At 36.9% G+C, this 21030-nt stretch overlaps 2 protein-coding genes across 4 annotated transcripts in view; one reads left to right on the forward strand and one right to left on the reverse strand.

The window, feature by feature from the left end:
- Window positions 1-373: 373 nt before the first annotated feature.
- On the reverse strand, window positions 374-16437 carry PIG-Z (phosphatidylinositol glycan anchor biosynthesis class Z). Its single transcript, XM_083133939.1, has 3 exons — window positions 16317-16437; window positions 8664-8869; window positions 374-3253 (listed from the first exon to the last, which is right to left on the reverse strand). Exons 2-3 carry the CDS (start codon window positions 8851-8853, stop codon window positions 1530-1532), a joined length of 1914 nt encoding a protein of 637 aa, XP_082990065.1. The 5' UTR covers window positions 8854-8869; window positions 16317-16437; the 3' UTR covers window positions 374-1529.
- Window positions 16438-16800: 363 nt separating this feature from the next.
- LOC145996888 (uncharacterized) overlaps window positions 16801-21030 on the forward strand; it is a 66201-nt gene continuing 61971 nt past the window's right edge. For 2 of the 3 annotated variants that reach the window (XM_083133444.1, XM_083133445.1), the window contains exon 1: window positions 16801-16976. The gene's annotated coding sequence lies outside the window, so the exon portion shown is untranslated. Of the gene's footprint in view, window positions 16977-17006; window positions 17278-21030 lie in introns of those variants that run through there. The other variant, XM_083133443.1, reaches the window with a different exon arrangement.

Raw genomic sequence — 21030 nt, forward strand, 5'->3', positions numbered from 1 at the left:
TTCCATCTCGCACTGCATCGAGAGTCAAAACCACCCCTCCATGATCACACAAGAACTTGCATAATTGCCAGACAAAGGACGATGTTGTTCCGAACTCTTCAAAATATTGCTCATAAGCACAGGAGCGTATTCACAACTCTCTCGACTCAAATTGCCCTAACAAAGTGGCAGCTTACAAAGATAATGGTTAGAATTTGTGCAGAAAACAAGAAATCTAAATTCTGGATTTCCTCTGAAATCCAGATTTTATCTGAAATATGGATTCCTCCAAAATCTAGAGTTGGTTTGAGTTGGTGTTTTAAGTCCACTTTATGCACAGTAAGGCTAATTGGGACTGGACCTACAGTTTAAAGTGGGATCCGAACCACTTGTGCCTCCACCGGGTATCAAACCCGGGACCCCTTGATTACAAGGCAATGACGCTACCACTGCACCATGGGGGAGGCCCTCCAAAATCTAGATTCTAATCAAAATCCGGATAGTAAAATTTCCTGGAATCTAGATATTTTTGGCCATCCCTAGTATGTAACTGTGCAGTAACTCATAAAACACTGCCAACTTGACTTCTCTCAAAAGATGTACTGTTGCTTCATTCTGCCTGCCTTCACATGAGTGATACATTTCATGCTCTGAAATTTGAGGTGCTAAAACATCCACCATACATTCTGGACTTGGGGTCATTGAACTCTCACTTGTTTGGACCTTTGAAAGATCATTTGAAGGGTTAGACATTTGCAGACGACAATAAGGTAATGGAAGCAGTGCAAAGTTTATTAAAGACTCGAGGGTATCCACAACTTTGTTGACAGGTAGACCAAGTGTGTTACGAAGCAGTGCGACTATGTTACAAAATAATCACAATTCTGTAAGTACCGCTGTAAAAAAAAAAGTTATTAATAAAATTCCTGTTATTTAATTACTTTCCCTACTATTTTGTAAATTCAACATCATAAATAACAGGCAATGACTAGAAATATAACTAAGAAGATGGCAGGAACTGAACTCTTTTCCAACTTTGTTGGCACATGGAATTACATGCTGTGTTTTTTGTCTACTATAAGCTCATATCTCTACTTACATGCACAGGTAGTTTGGTCATCATTATCATCAACATTACACTGTCTTCACTGTTGAAACACCATGCAACAACAGCATAAAATCAATTTGTTTTTTTAAAGAACAAACTTTCATGTAAATTATAAAAATACATATATACGAATAAAAAAGGAAACTCATGTTTACCTTCCCTGACAATAGAATAATACTATCAATAACTTGTCTAAAAACATCACTGGATGCTTTAAAAATGTGACTAGATTTTTATCTTTGGATTACTACTTCTTCACAACAAACAACAAAGAAGTGCAAACAAAACTTACATCACACATACAAATTTTTCATTTAAAAAAATTCAAAATATCACCAACAAATTAAACTGCTGCTGATGTTAATAATTAAATTAAATATGTCACAGCCATTGTATCTTCAGTACTCTACTCGACCCAACGCATGTTTCTCCCTCGACTTTTCTATCTTTTAATCTGAAGAAGCACTAACCCTAACTCTGTTATTTTCCTCCACCAATATACTTGAAAAGTATCACAGAAAACTTCCTGGAACTTATTGACTCTGCAGTCATCATCTATTATGGGCAATGCTTCTGTGCTTACGTGAGGATAGAATGTATGCTTCACTGTGTAATTAAAATCACGAGCCACCGTTTCAAATTTAGGGAACAGGGTGCCTGGTAGTGCAAGGTACAAAATATAATTCAGACGTTTCTCTCTTTTCTTCTCTTCACACGATTTCAGCAAGGACAGCAACTTGGCATGGACTTCCTCAAGCCCCTTACTTCCCATTTCGTATAACTCAAATTCTCTTGCAGCCTGATATCGCTTGCCTGCAAGTGACAGTCGAGGTTTCTTCGTGTTCTTCAGCTGAAGAGCAAACCATGGTAGTGAGTACGTATGACTGGTGACAAGATGCATGTTCGTAAGTCTGGCTTTGGATTGAATTTCCGAATGAAGCTCTTGCGTGAGGGGGTACACCCCACCTTGGTGGAAGAAGCCGAAGAACAGGCACAGAAGTATGTTTGTGCAGTACCACACTGCAAGAAGATATTTGTTGAACTTCTCGCTCGATCTGATTTTCTGGCCGTGAAGGAACACGAGTGGCACAGTGACTGGGATGAGGAACCTAGGCTCCTGGTGCTGGAAGAAGGACAATGCCACAAGAGGAACGATGAACGAGGCCATCATCAACCCAAAGATACTCTGAATGCGAGGCAAGTTCGACCATTTCCTGAATAAACCGGTGTAGACCATCTTGCAAAATGAGAACACCCCAACTATCCCCAGTACATTATAAAGAAGGGGTATGTTAACCAGTAGGTGGAGGTAGCGAGGATGTAGGCCATGCTTAGCTAGATTTGACGTCTTTATATTGTACACTATGAAGTTGACAGGCGTGGCTACCAAAGAACCAAGATCAACTTTCAAATTCTCAATGTCATCCAGCTTGAGGGAACCGTAATACAAAGAGTCAATCGTGATGATCATGGAACACAGCATGATGAACCAGAAAAGGAACAATGCCATACGCATATGGAAATGTTTCAAGCCTACAAATTTTGAGCCGAGGCCTCGCTGAAGCCAGAAAAATATTGGAGGGAAGGAGAAAGCTAAAAAGGTGGGACGATTGAATATCCCAATGACGGTAATCAGTGCGATTTGAAAGCAGTACCTTACGGTGTGACTAGGTAGCGTGGCTCTCAATTTGTATATCTTAACTCTATCCACTATAGAGCTTGACGATTCATACTTGTCAACTAGTGCTTCGTCCTGATAGATAATCTGGTCCGAACAGCACATTGACTCGGACACATAGTATAACAGTAACGAGAACAAAACCATTTCAAGAGTGTTAGATAATGTTCTGGTACCGTAAACAAGAATCACGTATGAACTAGCTAACATAATCAGTCTCGCTTTGTAGTTTTGCCCGTAAGTGTAGCTTATTTTATACAGACTGATGTCACAAATAAAGGACAAAAGGCACACAATTAATCGTGGAATCATAAGTAATGTATAGGGTGTAATGATGTTCAGACCAAACCATTCCTTCACTAACGGTGCACTGTACTTCATTGCAATGTAAGGCATCCCAACAGTCACGCTTGGCAATAAGATGCTCCTGACAGGAAAGGAGGCATTAAATTCCCATGGCCGATCCACATCATAGTTAAATATATCACCTGAAAGAAACAGAATGCTATCAGTATCATTTGCTGAAAGTCCATCTTGTTCAACACTAGAACGTGTAACGTAATGACAAGCACATTTAAAATATCACTATTTTCGTCATCACGCTACATGCAATTCAATTATCCCTCTTGTGAAAATTCCCTCAGAGGTTATTTTGTTCTTAACTCAGAATTGTTCCGATAGATGGCTCTGCATTCGCTGCCTGAGCAATGATTGTGTAGAAATTTGCGCAGTATAATACAACACTTCTCTCTCTCGAACACAATGCATTTTATCGTTGACTACAATGCATCTATTTTGCTAATCGTGAGCATTCATTCTCTTTATTAGCAGTGAACCTTGTGATTTTTAAGCAAGATGGAAGTTGTAACTGCCATTAATACGTACTCCATATGGTGATAGTTATTCCTTGTGTGCAGTGTAGGGATGGCCAGATCTGGATCCTCGCGGATCTGAAAACCGGATCCGGCTGGTTCCGGATCCATCCGTTTTGCTATCCCACATGAGCGCTTCTTTGGAAAGTAAGAATATGTTTAAAACATATTGTTACCTGCTAATATACATTGTGTGTGTGTGTGTGTGTGTGTGTGTATGTATGTATATATATAGTGTTTGTTTGTGTTTGTGTGTGTGTGTGTGTGTGTGTGTGTGTGGGTGCGCGATTTGTAATTAATACACTTACAAGGGAGGTCTAAGTCTCCCCCTCCGATTTCCATAAAACTTGGCAGGTGTATAGAGGGGCCCAAAAGAAGAAATAAGTTTTTTTTTCCTTGTTTCAGCTAAAAAAACTGTTTTAGGGGGCAACCCTCCCCTCAAATGTTAAGATGAGGACAAATTGAAGTGGGAATTGACCCCTCTGTCCCCCTCCGATTTCCATGAAACTTGGCAGGTGTATAGAGGGGCCCAAAGAACAAAATACGTGTTTTTTTTATCCAGCTAAAAAAACTGTTTTAGGGGGCAACCCCCCTCAAATGTTAAGATGAGGACAAATTGAAGTGGGAATTGACCCTCAGATTTCCATGAAACTTGGCAGGTGTATAGAGGGACCCAAAGGAAGAAATACGTGTTTTTGTGTTTCAGCTAAAAAACCGGTTTTAGGGGGCAAAACCCCCCTCAAATGTCAAGATGAAGACAAACTGACGTGGGGATCTGACCCCGTGTGCCACTCCGATTTCCATGAAATTTGGCAGGTGTATAAAGGGACCCAAAGGAAGAAGTAAACCACCCTTCCTTTGAGCCCCTCTATACACCTGAGAAGTTTCATGAAAATCGGAGGGGGACACAGGGTTCAAATGCCCACTTAAATTTGTCCTCATTTTGACATTTGAGGGGGTTTGCCCCCTAAAACAGTTTTTTAGCCAAAACAAAAAAAACACGATTTCTTCCTTTGGGTCCATTTATACACCTGCCAAGTTTCATGGAAATCGGAGGGGGACACAGGGGTCAGATCCTTACTTCAATTTGTCCTCATCTTGACATTTGAGAGGGGTTTTACCCCCTGAAACAGTTTTTTAGCTGGAAAAAAAAACACTATACACCTGCCAAGTATCATGGAAATCGGAGGGGGACACTTACATAATCTCCCTTGTTAGTCTTACACACTTTGTAATTATATAACATTGCATATATTATAATGTTTTATTTTAATTTGTAAAACTGTAACTGTAGAACAATTGTATATTTTTTGTATAACATTTCTATCTTGTTAAATGTGTTAAAGGTTTCATCCTGGAATGGAATGTCTCACATTTATGTGTGTTTCCATTTCCAATACATTCGAATTAATACATATTCGTTTCTATGGCATTTACAAAATCACCTCTGACATTTTATGTTAACCAAGTAAGATTATTTTTGTGCACGAGTGTGTTAGCAGATGCGTAACAAAGTATTTTAGGAACAACACTTGAAAAAAAAAATCTTGAAGGACTAACTAATGAAAAATTTCTTTGTAATCGAAGATCATAACACCTTTTAAGGTGTGGTAATATTATAATGGGATTGAGATACCAAACTCTCAGATCTGGATCTTTCGGATCCGGATCCGTTTGGCCATCCCTAGTGCAGTGTACTTTAATGGTTTGGATTTCTGGCAATACTAAGTATTGATGTACGTTTAACTGGAATATTGGAAGTAAGTAAATGTGCCGATGGTTACTGGTACAGCTGATAGAAGTGGATATTTTCTTGGCATTGCGAAAAGGTTGAAAGTATGTTATATCCATGTTAGATTACGTCACCTCAACCAGGAAGTTGAACAACGAAATACAGCAAACACCACGAGGTTCTTTTGGCTTCCCAGTTTTAACACGATTTTTTGAAGCAATGTGTCAACCACCAATTTTACACGATGTATTTTATGAAGATATGTAAAACGTATGCTATTTATGTGAACTAATAATGTCTATTCTGCAACCAGTGAATTGATAATTGTGTTGTGAAAACTTGTGCCATGTTGAGTTATTCATTACTATGATATTTAAAAAAGATAATACCTTGAACATGAATTGCCTAACTTTTTGTGCTGCAATATTATTGTTCTAAACTTATCTGAAATTAATTATTTTTATTGAAACAACGATGTTTGTAACTTCTACCACAATCATTAATGTACATGAAGGCTAGTGACGTAATATATTTTGAAGAGAAGTAACATGATTACGCGATGCAAGTTTTGCGAGGTTAATATCCCACATTTCCAAAACTAAACCAAGTTTACCTACATAAAAAATGATCAATTTTTCATTGTTATACAAATCCTTTGAGCATCTAAATAACTGTACTCATGGCAGATATTAGTTTTATCATTACATGCATGTTTTATGAAATTTTAGTGCAATAGTTTTTTAATCAATTTTAGAAAGCAGTTCTTGATTGGATTTGTTAACACATAATTTGCAGTGCATATTTTTGAAATTATTTGCTTTAAAATATTAAAAAATTAGATCAGAGTATTGAAATACCTGTTTCGTAATCACAAAATACAGTAATTGTAATTTAAACAACTAAATAGAGAAGCAAAGGAAGAAAAAAAATGACAGTTGCTTGAAAAGAAAATTTCCATATTTCTGCAAATTTATGGTTTTCATGAACTATAACAAGCATGTGCATCACCAGAAATTTTTGTAGGGGGTGTCAGGCCCAGTGATAAAATTTGAATGGTACAAATAATAATAATAATAATTACCATGTTTATAATAGTCACTGTACAATAATAATTATTAGAAACTGAAACCAAAATATAGCACCACAGTATATTTAATCTCTGACAACTTTAAGAACAGTTAAATTGTAAGTTCTCTTAAATGAAATGGTACAAGGTGTGGCACGAAAAACTAGCCCCACTCCGATCAGTATATAATATGTCCAGTACATTTGAAATAATAATGAAACATGTACAGAGCATTCCCTGACATTCGCTACGAGACTCGGCGGCAAGCAGCCCGGCATTATCGCTTGTCTTTCCTGGTGAACGGGGTCCACGACAGTCGCTAGAGTCGGCTATTAAAATTACAGTTTTCATATTGTGTACTAACCTTGACTACATAAGGTGTTGAAAATGATGTCCCTCTGCTGCAACACATTTGTGGCATCTCCAAAGGAAATTGGCATTTATACGTGTAAGTTCATCTACTGTAATTCTTTCAATTTCTCGTACAATACTCTCTTTTAACTCACGAATGGTGTGCGGATTGTCTTTGTATACTTTATTTTTTAGATTTCCTCATAAATAAAAATCGCAGGCTGACAAATCAGGGGACCTAGAGGGCCATAATCCTCTACTAATAATGTTTCGTCTGCTCTATGGGCAGTTGCTGAAGCCTGCTGGAAATAAGCACTCTTGACACTCAATATGGGTTAACTGTTAAAAAAATGGGGTGAGTATTTGTTTTCTGTATCTGTCACCATTGATTGTATCGTAAAAAAATATAGGGCCTACAATCCTATGTGCAATTATAGTGCACCATACGCCAACCTTCTCATCATGTAAAGGAGTTTCATGAATGAGATGAGGATTTTCTGTACACCAGTATCTATTGTTTGGCATTATAACATGGCCATGTAAGTAAAACCATGCTTCATCTGTAAAAATAATAAATTTTGGATCCACAACGCCATCGGCAACACTTTGTAAACACCCAGTTACAAAAATTCACATGACTCGCATTATCTCTAGACTGTAATTCATGCACTATTGTCACTCTGTAGGGCTTAAATTTAAGAATTTTAGCAGCTCTAAATACTGTGGTTTTTGAAACACCCATTTCTTGTTAGAGGCGGCGGATATATTTTAGAGGAGACTGTTCTAACCTTTGTCCTATCTCATAAGAGTTTTTCCTCAGTAAGTACATGTGGGTTTTTTTCTTTCCATTTTTATTCAGAACTGACCCTGTTACTCTAAACTTTTTTTACGAGGTTTAATAAAGGGAGGATTATACTGGCGTCAGTCTGCCACATCAACAGAAAGGGTAAGAGAGCAAAAACAGACTGTAGTATACAACTGTCGCGAAAGACAATCACTGATGCCAGGCAGCTTGCCGATGAGTCTCGTAGCAAATGTCGGGGAATCCTCTGTACTTACTGCTTACAATAGATATTGAAAGTGTTTCATTAGCCTGAAGACACAATTGCGTATGAAGTAACATGTTTTTCATGACTACTTGCAGTTCTGCATAAGAAATGCTGTGCACTATATGTGATATTGTCCTTCAGTTGCTTCAGTTTGCATACACCTTCCCTTTCAGGTTTCCCCAAAGGTAAAAATCAGATGTGGATAGGTCCGGAGAAGGAGGCAGCCACAAGTCCTTGCTGATCAATCGGTCGTCTGGAAACATGGTGCCAATCTGCTTCATGGAGAACGCGGAGGTGTGGCACGTTGTCCCATCTTGTTGGAAATGGCAGTACTCCTTTTTGTAATTGGTCAACTGTGCATGTCTTTGAATATTCTGAGGCATACAGTGGCGTTCACTGTTTCTTGAAAGAAGATAGGGCCAATAGGGCAGACACTGCACACTCCCCCCCTCCCCACCTTCTGTGGATGCAGAGGTTGCTCGTGATAAAGACGGGGATTGTCTTGGGACCAGTATCTCGTATTCTGGGAGTTCACATACCCAGAGAGATGAAATCACGCTTCATCACTCATAAATTTCTGAAAAATTACATCCGACACAGGGCACTCACTGTAAACACTGAAATATGCTTGAGAAGACGGATCATTGTCGTCGGCATGGCACGTCGTTGTGCCTCCACCCATGATCACCGTATTTTTCAGTCCACATCACGTGTGCAGCTTGTCTGATGCAGTACCGTAATATACAACTTACATGAAATGTACATTTTGTATACTAATCGGAACGGGGCTAGTTTTTCGTGCTGCACACTGTATAAGTAAGCACTCACCTGCAAGCACTTCCACTGACTGAAAGAACTCGTCTGGGTGGATGTAGCCATTCTGGGGCAAAAGCGTCAATAATATTCTCAGAGCAGCAAGAAGCCAGTACCAGCTAAGCTTCATATTAACCTGGGTGCATGTGGAAGAGTACACTTCTGCCTTTTCATTCCTGGACTTTTTCTCAGTTGTTCTCTTCATTTTGGTATGTTGATATCTATAAATGGTTTAAACCTTCATGTTAATATTACATTATTATTTCCATTCCACATACTGAGTCACTGTTCAATGTTCATGCAATTTCCTAAACTTCAGCCAACAGATGGGAGATATATCTACCACCACCATGTGGTGACAAATAACATGCAATTTCTTGAAAACTACATATTATATTATTTCACTTGTATTCTTTGTTCATTAGTATATGTATAAAGGTATAACATACTCGAATTGTGAGATGTACTACGTAGAATATTCAGCCAAAAATGCAGGCTTGACCAGGAGTTGAACCCATGTCTCTGGAATACCATGCCATTGTTCTACCACTGAGCTATGTGTGTGCCTAATTTAATGGATTTACATCTCTACACTGGGAGGAACCACGCAACATCGACATCTACAGTGTTTCAAAGGCAATAGATCCCACTGTGGTAGCACTAGCAGACGATTCCACACAGGTAAAACAGCGGTAGCGAAAAGTCAGGTAAAGCCTTCCAGCTCGGTAGCTCAGTGCTAGAGTAATGCCATGGTATGCCAGAGACCCAGGTTCGAGTCCTGGTTGAGCATGCATTTTTCGCTCAAAATTCTATGTAATATATTCATTGTTACTATTAAAATTCAGGAAATTGTTTCCTGAAGTTGGCAACACTGCCACTCTTATGCACTATTATTTTTTGCACATGAAGTATCAGTCTGTTTTCAATTAAATTTTTCATGGTTGTAAAAATGTACCACTGCACCATCCCTCATTACTTTCATTCACCTTGGTCTATTATGGGGGGTACAAGGGTATTGGTATGCCAATTGAAAAAAAAATCTTCTTCCATTAACACTAATTATTGGGAGGCAAAATGCATAAATTTTACCTCAGCTAAAAGCCCTGGCTTTAAGAAAGAAAACAAAACTGATTTCATCTCTCCATGACAACTAGTCCTCGAACTGTGATTTTCTTTGTAATTCACAGTAAATTTGAAAATCGTGTGCTTGAAAATGTCCCGTACCCAGAGGCTATCCAGGTGCGAGGCTCTGACAGATGTTAAAGGATTGTATAACCACAGCTTGCAATTATTGCAAAAAGACAAGTCGCTGCTACTTGTGTGTTACTTATTGTGCTGTGTGGTATAAACAATGACATACACAAGTAATGCATTTGTTTATTTTTACCAGATTTTAACTTAGAAAACAAGTTCTCACCTTACTCAAACTACAGGGTCCGACAGAGGAGTTAGACAGTTTTGAAATGTGAATAACACACCTAATTTTCAAAGGTAGAGAAATGTATTACTACAGAAATAGAGGTTATTGTATGCCAATTGCCATGGCAATTCCTTAGGACTTAAAAATGATGTCCTTCAAATGACTTCCATTTACGGGTACACATTCGAAGCCTCTCCCAGAAGTTGCGGATGGCACGATGCAATATTTCACCATCAATGTTTGCAATTTCATCTCTAATTGCAAACTTCAGGTCGTATAATGTGCAAGGTTTATTCACATACACTTTGGATTGGAGGAATCCCCACAGAAAAAAATCACAAATTGTAAGGTCTGGTGACCGAGGAGGCCAGGGTATGTCACCAAACCGGGAAATGACATGTCCTGGAAAAAGTTGATGAACAACAGCCATAAAGGATCTAGATGTGTGAGCCGTTGCTCCATCTTGTTGGAACCATATGTCTTGCTGATTTATCCTACGCCACAGATGACGAAGTTCTGGTAAAACAAAAGTATTTATCATTGCGACATAGCGTTCGGAGCTCACCATCACACAATCCCCATCTTCATCTTCGAAGAAAATACCATCACTTGTGAACTCTGAAGCAACGATTCATGAAGCTCCTGCGGGTTTTTATTTGACCAATATCTAAAGTTTTGCTTGTTTACAGATCCATTTAAATGGAAATGTGCCTCATCACTCATAAGAATAATAGTTTCCTCAGACATTTGGAGCATCCGTTCAGCAAATCTTTTACGATTGACAAAATCATCATCATGCAGCTCCTGCACAAGCATAATCTTGTAAGGGTGAAATTTTAGATCCAGATGTAACATTCGTCGTACAGAGCGATCTGAAATCCCCAACGCTACAGCATGCTGGCTGGCAGACCGTATTGGGCTCCTAACGATAGCTTCCCTTACTCGTCCTATGTTTTCTGGTGTCCTTACGGATCGAACACAGCCAGGTGGTGACCTATTCATAGCTGATGCTGTCAATCTGAAGTTCTGCACCCACCTGAGGATTGTGTTGCGGCTTGGTACATGCCCATGGCATACCACATGAAAATGACGTTGAAAAAGATGCTGCGTTTTCAATACAGATTCTCCAGTCTTGAAGAATCCGTCCACAACAAACGCTCGATCTTGAACATTCCAGGGCTCCATGCTTACTGGGCTGACAAAGTTAAGCAGGCCACCAACTTCTCACCGGATCGCCGATTGTTGATTTGAATTTATTTCAATTGTTCAAACGGACAAAGTGCTGACTCAAGATCTTACGTAGGTCATTTAAAAGGAAAGGAAAGAGGCCTTCGAATGTGTATAGAAGTAAGCTGAAGGCATCATTTCTTTTTTACACGAACTTTTGTGGTAAATAAAAATGGCATACAATCGCCTGTATTTCTGAACCTTTGAGAATTATGTGTGTTATTCACATTTCAAAACCATCTAACTCCTCTGCTGAACCCTGTATTTGTAACTAATTTAGAATGTGTCTGGTACATACTCTTACCAGCACATGTATTCTGCTCAGGGTGGCCAGTATACCTGCCTAACCTAACATCAAAAGCATTTAGCAACAAAATACCCCTTCATGCCCAATGCACTTCACGTATAGTGAATAGGTGCTTGCAAAGAAAGGATCACTTAGGAATATATGGAAGGGAAAAAGTGTTCTCCAGAAAATGCACAGGAAGTAATCACTAAGACTCTGATGTATGTGTTATGTATGTGTTAACAGACATAATTAGAAATTGAACCATGTTAAAAAAATGCTTCTTCACCGAAACAAATTTGGAATTAAACAATTGGAATTTGCGGGGCCCCATTTTTTTTAAACCACCTCAGTGAATTTTACACACACCTGTAATCACTAATTCTTTCACATTACCTTGCCATTTTTTTTAGATTACATGTAGTCGTTCTGGCTGTACATTTTCCACCCTTCTAGAAGAATTATTACACCCCTAAAGTGAATGTTCTGGGATTTGTGACCCATAGTACACCTTAGAAATTTTAGACTTTTTTTTTTCAATCCACAGCCATTCTTTTGTAACGGACGTGACACGTACACAACGTAAAAGTATTAAAAAATACACTAATTAAGATTTGTATCCATTTTAATTATTGAGAAAGGTTGTACTCACTGAAATGTACAGTCACAAAAATTGTCATGCCAAATACTTAACTGTATTTGATTTTATCTGATATGAAAGAGGTGTAACGGACGTGACGTGTAAAACACCCTGTAATGAACATAGGGTTGGGTTTTCCATAGTTTCTGTTAATTGGACAAACAAATTAACTGGTAAATATTTGTTATAGTAATGTTAATATATGCTCTTTTAAGACTATAAAGTATGACCTGTTAAAAGTTTTGATGTCTTATTGAAAAATGTTTAACTTTGTAACGGACGTGACAAAGGATTTGTAACGGACGTGACAAAAAAGTGCATCATTTATAATGACAGTTTTTATTTGAAAAAAACACTAATATTATGTAATACAACCTTGTATATAATAATAATATAGTTATACATAGTTGCAAAAGTTTAATACTACAATTCTAGTGAATTAACATTAATTAACATAAAAGAAACAGGTCTGGGAAAGAGATTAGGCTACATTCTGCTAGTTATGGACTAATTCTGATTTAATAAGCAGGTTGAGTAACAAAAAAGACATTACACCTTTGTGGACACTAGGTCTATAGACTATTTATGTTTTTCTCAGCACAGGTCGTAAATTATCACTTTTCTAAAATCTTAATTCTGCTTGAAAATTGGTACATAATTCTGTCTCCAACTTTCTTTATTTGTGGTTCAGGCAGTATTTTGATTATATCCTTGAAAAGGATAATTTTGTCACCTTCATCACTGATTTTGAAAACTTGGCCTCGATTGTCATATGTTTTTAAGAAAGTTACATTAATATCACCATCTTTCACATTGCTTTGGCAAACAGCCACATAGACACATTCATTTTTTTTTATGACTAGTGAGTTTGACCAGCACATAAACTCCTGGAAAGATTTTATCATGAGAAAAAGAATCACTGTATTGTAAAATACTCAGATTAGTTTCATTGTCATACTCCATTTCATTGTCCAAGTCATTATTTCCAAAGCTTTCTTCAGTGTCAGATTCGTCACTGTATACATCACTGTATCTTCAACGGTTTGGCAGTTTTTTACTACTTTTTTCACACTCATCAGGCTTCAAAATATACACTTTTGTCATCAGGTCACCACTAGTTTTACCAATGAGGATGTTTTTGTTGTCATATGCCTGGAAATGGTGCATTGAATTGATAACAGTTATTTCAACCTTCTTAGTAGGACTGTTAGGTAATGCATTTTTTATTCTCTTCACTGCTTTGCCATTTGTTCTTGGACTTTTGTATGAACCGAGCTCACTATGACCACCATTTTCAATCACCTTCTTTCTTGCTCTATACAACCGCTGTCGTTCTTTATCTTTCTGCCTTTTTTCAGCTAACAGTTTTTTATCTTTGGTCAATTCGTTTTTTTCCTTCTCTCTTACTTTCCTCTTCCTCAATTTATCTTTCTCCAAATAAGCCTTCCATTGCTCTTGATTCTTTTTTCTCTCTTCTATACATTTAGCCATTCTTGTCTTGTTGGGAGTGGGAGCCATAATCTGAAACAAAACAATAAATTTAGAGCCAAATAACCTAAAAATAAATTTAGGGCCAAATAACCTAAAAGTAACATTTATATTATTGTCATGCCTTTGCTAATAAGTTTCTGTTAGAATTGTGAATAAACATGTTGAAGTTGGTCAGCAAAAGCTGGTTTTGTTTCAAATAGATTTTAAACATAATAAAAGGTTGTTTTATTATCAAAACATGTTAAAAATAGGTACTATTGCTTTTCATTAACAGTTTAATACCATTTTGAAGTATGTGGAAAGTTTTATTTCTTTGTAGCATAATGGAATCTGAAGCTCTGCTATTAGTTGCACATGGTGTTTATATCTGAGTGTTGTTAATTTAGCCTCATTAGTTCTTGTATCCTTATTTATTAAACAACTTATAGTTTTGAGTATATAATTTCATTTTAATTTATAGAAATATTTTTTAGGTTAGGTAGGCCTACCTATTTTATGAGACATTTTAGTCCTATCTTGTATGGTCTGAAAACTGAATTAAATCTTATCTCCCAACAACAAATAAATTTTGAATTACATAAATAAAGAAAATTTAGTTCTACTGTTACAGAAATATGAAAATCAGGCCAGAAATATGGACCCTGCTCTAAAAGTAATTAAATGAGAGGAAAATAAATATGAAAAACAAGCAAGAAATATAGTATTTTTTCTTGTCACGTCCGTTACACTAAAGTTTGTCACGTCCGTTACAGGATTTTCACAGGTAATGCTATTTTATACAAAACAGAGAACACTAGAAATCAATAAACAATACACATAACCCCACTTCTACCAAGAGTCACTTACATCACATTATTAGGGTTGGTGTGATATAAACTTATTCATGTTTTTTGTAACGGACGTGACATTTGTTCTTCCCCTTCTTAATAAACAAGTAAACAGCTTAATACTTACATAAATCAATAACTCTTGAGTGTAAACAATACTCCAGACATCAATATTTCTTCATATAACTGAGAAGAACAGCTCACTGGATGATTTGATTATGTTCAGCTGTTTACAAAGCAGCTGATTTTAACTAACAACTGATCACATCTCAGTGTTCCAACTTCAATGTAAGGAAATGTGATGAAAAATAAAATTAAATAAGAAATAAATGCTTGAAATAATTATTCTAGATTATTTGCTGCTTAGCTATGCAGTTTATATGATATTTTAAACAGTTTTCAATTTTCGCTATGAGGTGTATGTTATAAAAGAATGGCTGTCCACATGTTTCAATAACCCCAAAATGTGACCACAGCGCTTCAGATTCTTGCATCCCAGACCACATTCACAATTTTTTAAAGCATTTTTTGTTATAAACACACAAAAACATGTAGAAAATCAAAGAATTATATTTTAATGGAAAATCACCACTTGTTGTTTTCAAACAAATTAGGAGAAACAGCATGTCTAAATTTTGGCCGTGACTATTTTCACCAGGAGGTGAGAATAGCATTGTGGCTATTTTCATTAGGTGGTGAAAACAGGTTAGGTTCAGTTAGGTTAGGCAAACAGAAAATTAAATTGAAAAAAAAACAAAAAAAAACGCTCACATGTCATCCGGTAAAACTACCACGTGGTTGCTACACCGACAAAGGGTTACATACTCGAATGCATGGAACATTTGAGTCACGTAGTCGACGGTAATGGTGGCAAGAGCTATCGTGCAAAGGAGATACATTAATGTCGAAAATGACATTATTTACCGGCCGAATAAGTTGCACGAATGGAAAAAACACTATTCCCAGCTTCCAAAAGTCCACAGGAACTCAATTCCGTAAGTACTTTCCCGTCATTTCTCCTCTAAATTTGAAGAAATGTGTTTTCAGTATATTTAACCGTTACCGTTAGAATATCAGAAAGTGCTGAAGACCACTTGGTGAAAATAGTAAAATAGTCACTCTGCCACATAAAAAAAACAACAAAAAAAAAAACACTCCTAACTCAACAAGAAGGTAAAATTAAGGAACGAGTTTACAATACCGGACCAACGCGACATTCCACAACAGCATCTATAATTTTACATCGTTAGGTTTGGGACTGGCAGTTCTTTCTTTCCCTATTTGAGTGGAGTGACATCACCGACGTTTTGAAAAAGTTGTCACCGAGATTCCCCTGCACTTGTACTAGGAGTCAGAAAAAAAAATATTGCATACAATGTTGATTTATTTGTGTCAATGTTTCTCGTTACGAAATTTGCATTATTACTCTAAGGCACGGCAGTTACCGTGGTCATATTTTTTAAATAACTAGGCTTAAAGTGTGTTTTGACAGGCTATGGAAAAAAATTAATTTGATTTGCACTGGCTTCATTTTGAAACAAGTCTAAAGTTTTGAAGGGTGTAAAAAAAATGCTATTAAAGTTGGCAAGCCTACTTATAGTTAATTCGCATTTTATATCGTCATGCCATTTTTAAAAAAACCTTAATATTTCTAAATTCGAAAATATTTGATGTGTAAAATCACAATAATCTTATCATATCAAATAGCCGATACAGACAGAAATCAAAATTATCAGTTCTACCTATGTCTCGCGAATAAGGTAGCTATTTAATATACCTTTATATTATGAAGTCAGCACTTATTTTCGGTAGGTATTAGCTTCAATTAAAACCTATATACACACACAATTAATTAAATACACTTTTCAATATTTATCCTCGTTCTTCGATACAAATAATTTCTGCATTCTACTGTTATTTCTTATACCACTGTTGCAGTAACAACTACCAAAGAATGCTACTACTAAAAAAAACAAAAAACTAAACAGTCTCGCCAAAATGAAAATGAAAGATGTGGACTTATGCATCGTCTAATTTCTGGATACGTACTCCCAGATGTTAAACGAATGAAAATAGATTGAAATATTACGCGAGAAGTACTCAGAACGTTTTAGTTTGTAATTATTTGTTGCAGGAAGAAATAATGTTCTCTTTTGCTTACTTAGCAACACTGAACTCTAAGCTCGGAACCATTGGTACAACGCCATTGGCCTTTGCATAAAAAATACTTGAAGAACGAATTATCATAGGATAAGATGGGATCGATACGTAATATTGTTTTAATGCCTTGATATAATTTTAATATTTAAAAAAAAGTAACACTCGAAAATATTTGGAAAATATGAACATCGAACGTGTTTTCCTCGTGGAAAGATGAAATTCTGGATGGTCAACTGTTCGCGTTGCTTAGCAACGAGATCGTTTACTAACACATAAGGTGATTTTTAAACCCACAAAGTTACGAAAATACACGGACGAATCGATAGTATTTTCGTAATTAGTAAATGTAGTGAATTTGTGTGGACAATGTCCGTGTTAATGTTCGCATAACAAATATATTGATTGATAGGCATGCTATTATGTTACATTTAGAATTTAGTTTAGTTGAAGGAATCTTCCCAGCTTACGAATGCTACTGGCAAGAAGAATATATAAGCAGTAATGTCTGTTGAACTGGTGATGGAAGAATTATTTACGCGCTGTAAATGGAAAATCTTGTCCAAACCATCATCCTTTTAGTACGTTGCCATCCAAGTTTTGTCTGATTTTTAAGGATTATGCAAGGATTTAGATAAATTATTCATCATTCCATTCATTTTGTGACAAATTTTAAAACCTGCTTGTAGATGGTAGCCACAGCGGTCTTGTCGGTAGGGTGGCCGACTGCCACGTGGGAAACCCGGGTTCGATTCCCGGATTGACTGATTTCAGGTCGAAATATTCCCAGCCTTGTCCACTCATTAAACTGCTCTGAGGCTCACCCAGCGTGAATTAAATGGGTACCTGGAGGTCAACTCTGGGGGATAAAGGTGGCTAGAGCATGGTACTGATCACGACACATCCAAAGTGATCGAGATCGATAGAATGTGTGCAACCCTACCCCTACATCCCGCTCATAGCATGGCGCAAAGTGCGCAAGGAACTTTACCTTTTGTAGATGGATTCATTCACTTTTATATCGTATAATATAATAAGACATATTTTTAATTTAGATACAGCTGTTAATATGTTAACTGGTGTTTACATAGTGGACTATAAGAAATCACAACAATCATTACCCTGTACTCTTTTTCGAATAAGATACAGAATAAATCCTTCTTGCATCTTGATGGTGTATCTTTTTTCAAAATTTTGATAAGTATAAGCAGGCCTTGTATGTGTAATTTTGGACTCTCTTAACAAATACAATAATCGGCCCCTTGACAAACAGAATCAAAATTCTCCATCTGAAATACTATAGTCATACAACAAATTGGAATAATATAATTACGGGCACAACCAGGCAGTAAGACTAGCACATGGAGCATTTTTAACTACTTGTGCTATCACACTTGGCCAATGTATTGTGTGGTATCATCGTCGCCTTGTAATGAAGGGGTCCCGGGTTCGATACCCGGTGGAGGTACATAGTGGTTCGGATTCCACTTTAAACTGTAGGTCCAGTCCCGATTAGCCTTACGGTGCATAAAGTGGACTTAAAACACTAAATCAACCAACCAACCAAAGTATTGTGTGTTAAATTGGTCTGGAGCAGGGGGGGGACAAGGGGTACATTGTACCACCAAAATTTTTGGGAGTGAATACAGTACTCCCGAAATCCATAGATCCAAGTTGTACCCCTCACAACTTGTACTCCCTCAAATAATTTGTTAGATTCAATTGCTGCTGTTCAATAAATCTAATTTCTAACAGCTAAACACAATAGGTTTATTTTGCCTACAAATATGATCTTCCTTTCTAAAAGGATTTAAACCACTGTAAAACCTATTGTACTACATTTTGATCTCGTTATCACTTGATCTGTGTTTTGGAAAACTTTTTTAAAATGTGAAAACTGTTTAAAATTAGTGTAAAATGATGAAATAAGTTAAAGTATAGTTAAAGTTAGTCAAGCTACAAAGCAGTGCCACTTATCATAAAGGATGGGGTGGGGAGGGGTGTACATAAAATTTGTGAAAATTTAAAAGAAAACACAACATATTTATTTTGGGTGAGAATTGACAATATAGAGAAAGTCTCCAATTTTGTTAATTTTCGGTATACTAACTAATTTTGGCCTCCTAATCATGAATCTGTTGTAAAAAACCGGGGGTCACATCTGGGAATTGTACATTTTGATGAAACATTGTTCGTTAGCCCCAAAAACCATCCACGGGTAGCTCCACAAATCATTCACGTTAACCCCAAATACCATCCATGGGTAGCCCCACAAACCATTAACATGAGGTTAGGTTAGGCCTGTTAGGTTAGGTTCCATTAGCATTCATCTCACCCCTAAATTCATAAAAAAAAAGGGTTTGTACTAAAATTGAACATCATAAATCATTTTCTTGTAAAACAAAGGCATGGTTGGAAACAATGATAGGAGATTACATTTCTTTTGTAAAACTATGCATATGCACCTATATAAAAAAAAAATCAATCAGCTTTTTTTCAAATTTCCAGACGTGACCCCCAGTTTTTTTTACAACAGATTCGTGATTAGGAGGCCAAAATTAGTTAGTATACCGAAAATTAACAAAATTGGAGACTTTCTGTATATTATCAATTCACACCTAATTTTGCCAATTTTTACTGATAGTTAAGTTGCTGGCAGTTTGTTCTGGATGAAGTGGTGTGCCTAAATGGGGTTTGTTGAGGTGATAACCCCCTCCCCCCATTGGCTCATTATTCCTAAAAAGATAATGTGAATGGCAGAAAAAGGTGGCAAAATGAGTGCAGGCTACTAAAATTATATATATATATATATGTAACTTCCTACCTCTCTTTCGAAAATCCTTGGCATGCCATTCTCCATGCGTGTGACTGTGGTAACAATACTATGCATGAAGCTAGTTTCATGTACCAGTTATTCATTCACTGTTATTTTAGCTTTCAACATGATTTGCCAGGGTGCTGCTTGTGTACAAAGTACAGTATGCTGCATGCTTGGTTGTGCACCTGGTAAGGTGTTAATCATGTGTGATAATATTCATGTGTGTTTCATTATGCGGTACTGGGTTCTTTATGTGGGACATTTTCCCATTCATGCTCACGTTTGTTATGCAGGATGCTCTTTGTGTGAGGCATTTGTTCTGAGAAATGTTCCTTGTGCAAGACATTCATTATGCATGGCACCACTGTATATCCTTTATTCCACGTGATAGGCATTCTCTTGTGTGTTAAACCATAAGCATCCTTTTTTTGAGCAGTGGCAGCTGGTTGTCTGGATCCGTGTGCACTTCAGCGTTGCATCTAGGAAGAATGTTATCATCCCTCTCAATTACTCACACCCGTTTTTGCACACATAATAATGGTAAATGTTTTGGCAACCCAATGAGACTATTGCAGGGTTGAAAATTTTTTATATGATTTTTTTACAAATTGAAATACTTCAGTCATATTTTCGTCGATCACGAGGAGAAAGGTGATATTGGGCTATTACGAGTTTGGTTTTGACGTCCACTTTATGCACAGAAAGGCTAATCGAAACTGAACCTACAGAGTTTAAAATGGGGTCTCAACCACAATGTGACTCCATTGGGGGTTCTAATAATTCAACATTCGATAACCTGATGGAATTACTCAAAACAAGAAATACTGATCTACAATATCAACATTATTGTTAATTTGCAGAATCAACTGATAACAGTGAACAAGGATAATAATAACATAAGCCGATCAGAATACCATATGAAGAAAATAAATTGTAATCTATCTCACAGTTGTTTATTTCTAATGACCGAACCAACCAAATAGAGCGAAATCAAGGATATATGTATGTATGTATGTATGTATGTTAGTACTCACTCCGCGCTGGCCTGCTTCGTACTTTATAATTTGTATTTCCCTTCCGCCATATTTTCGAAAGAGAACATGATTTGCCAGGGTGCTGCTTGTGTACAAAGTACAGGAAAATAATTCTACAATGGAAGCAATGCGTACATGCAAGAAAAACTATAATCCATATTATTATTACAGTTGTTGAACGCTTTGCAGCTAACTTCCCTCCCTTGCTTCACTCTTTGTACAATGCAAGACACAGGTTTTGCTTTCAGTTGTCCCCACTCTCCCACCCCCTCTTTCTAGCCCCTGCCATGCACGAAACAAGGTGGTTTACTCTGATAAGCTTACTTCTCATTTTTCTGCGCAAATTTTTCCTCGCAATCTATTTCTGGTGGCTTCATCATGCGTCACCAGACTGGTGGTGAAATTGATAGCGAGGGGAAAAAATGCACGGAAAAATGAAAAGTATGCTTATCAGAGTAAATTACCTATGTCCGCGTAACCGC

The sequence above is a fragment of the Lepisma saccharinum genome, chromosome 13, assembly GCF_977018435.1.
Source record: "Lepisma saccharinum chromosome 13, izLepSacc3.1, whole genome shotgun sequence".
Taxonomy (NCBI): domain Eukaryota; kingdom Metazoa; phylum Arthropoda; class Insecta; order Zygentoma; family Lepismatidae; genus Lepisma; species Lepisma saccharinum.

What these genes read in the sequence shown, in the direction of transcription:
- PIG-Z (XM_083133939.1), bottom strand. Translation starts at nt 8,853, where the DNA reads ATGAAGAGAACAACTGAGAAAAAGTCCAGGAATGAAAAGGCAGAAGTG. An exon ending in GTCAGTGGAAGTGCTTGCAG is followed by an intron (nt 3,254 to 8,663) that starts GTGAGTGCTTAC and finishes TGTTTCTTTCAG; the next exon opens with GTGATATATTTAACTATGAT.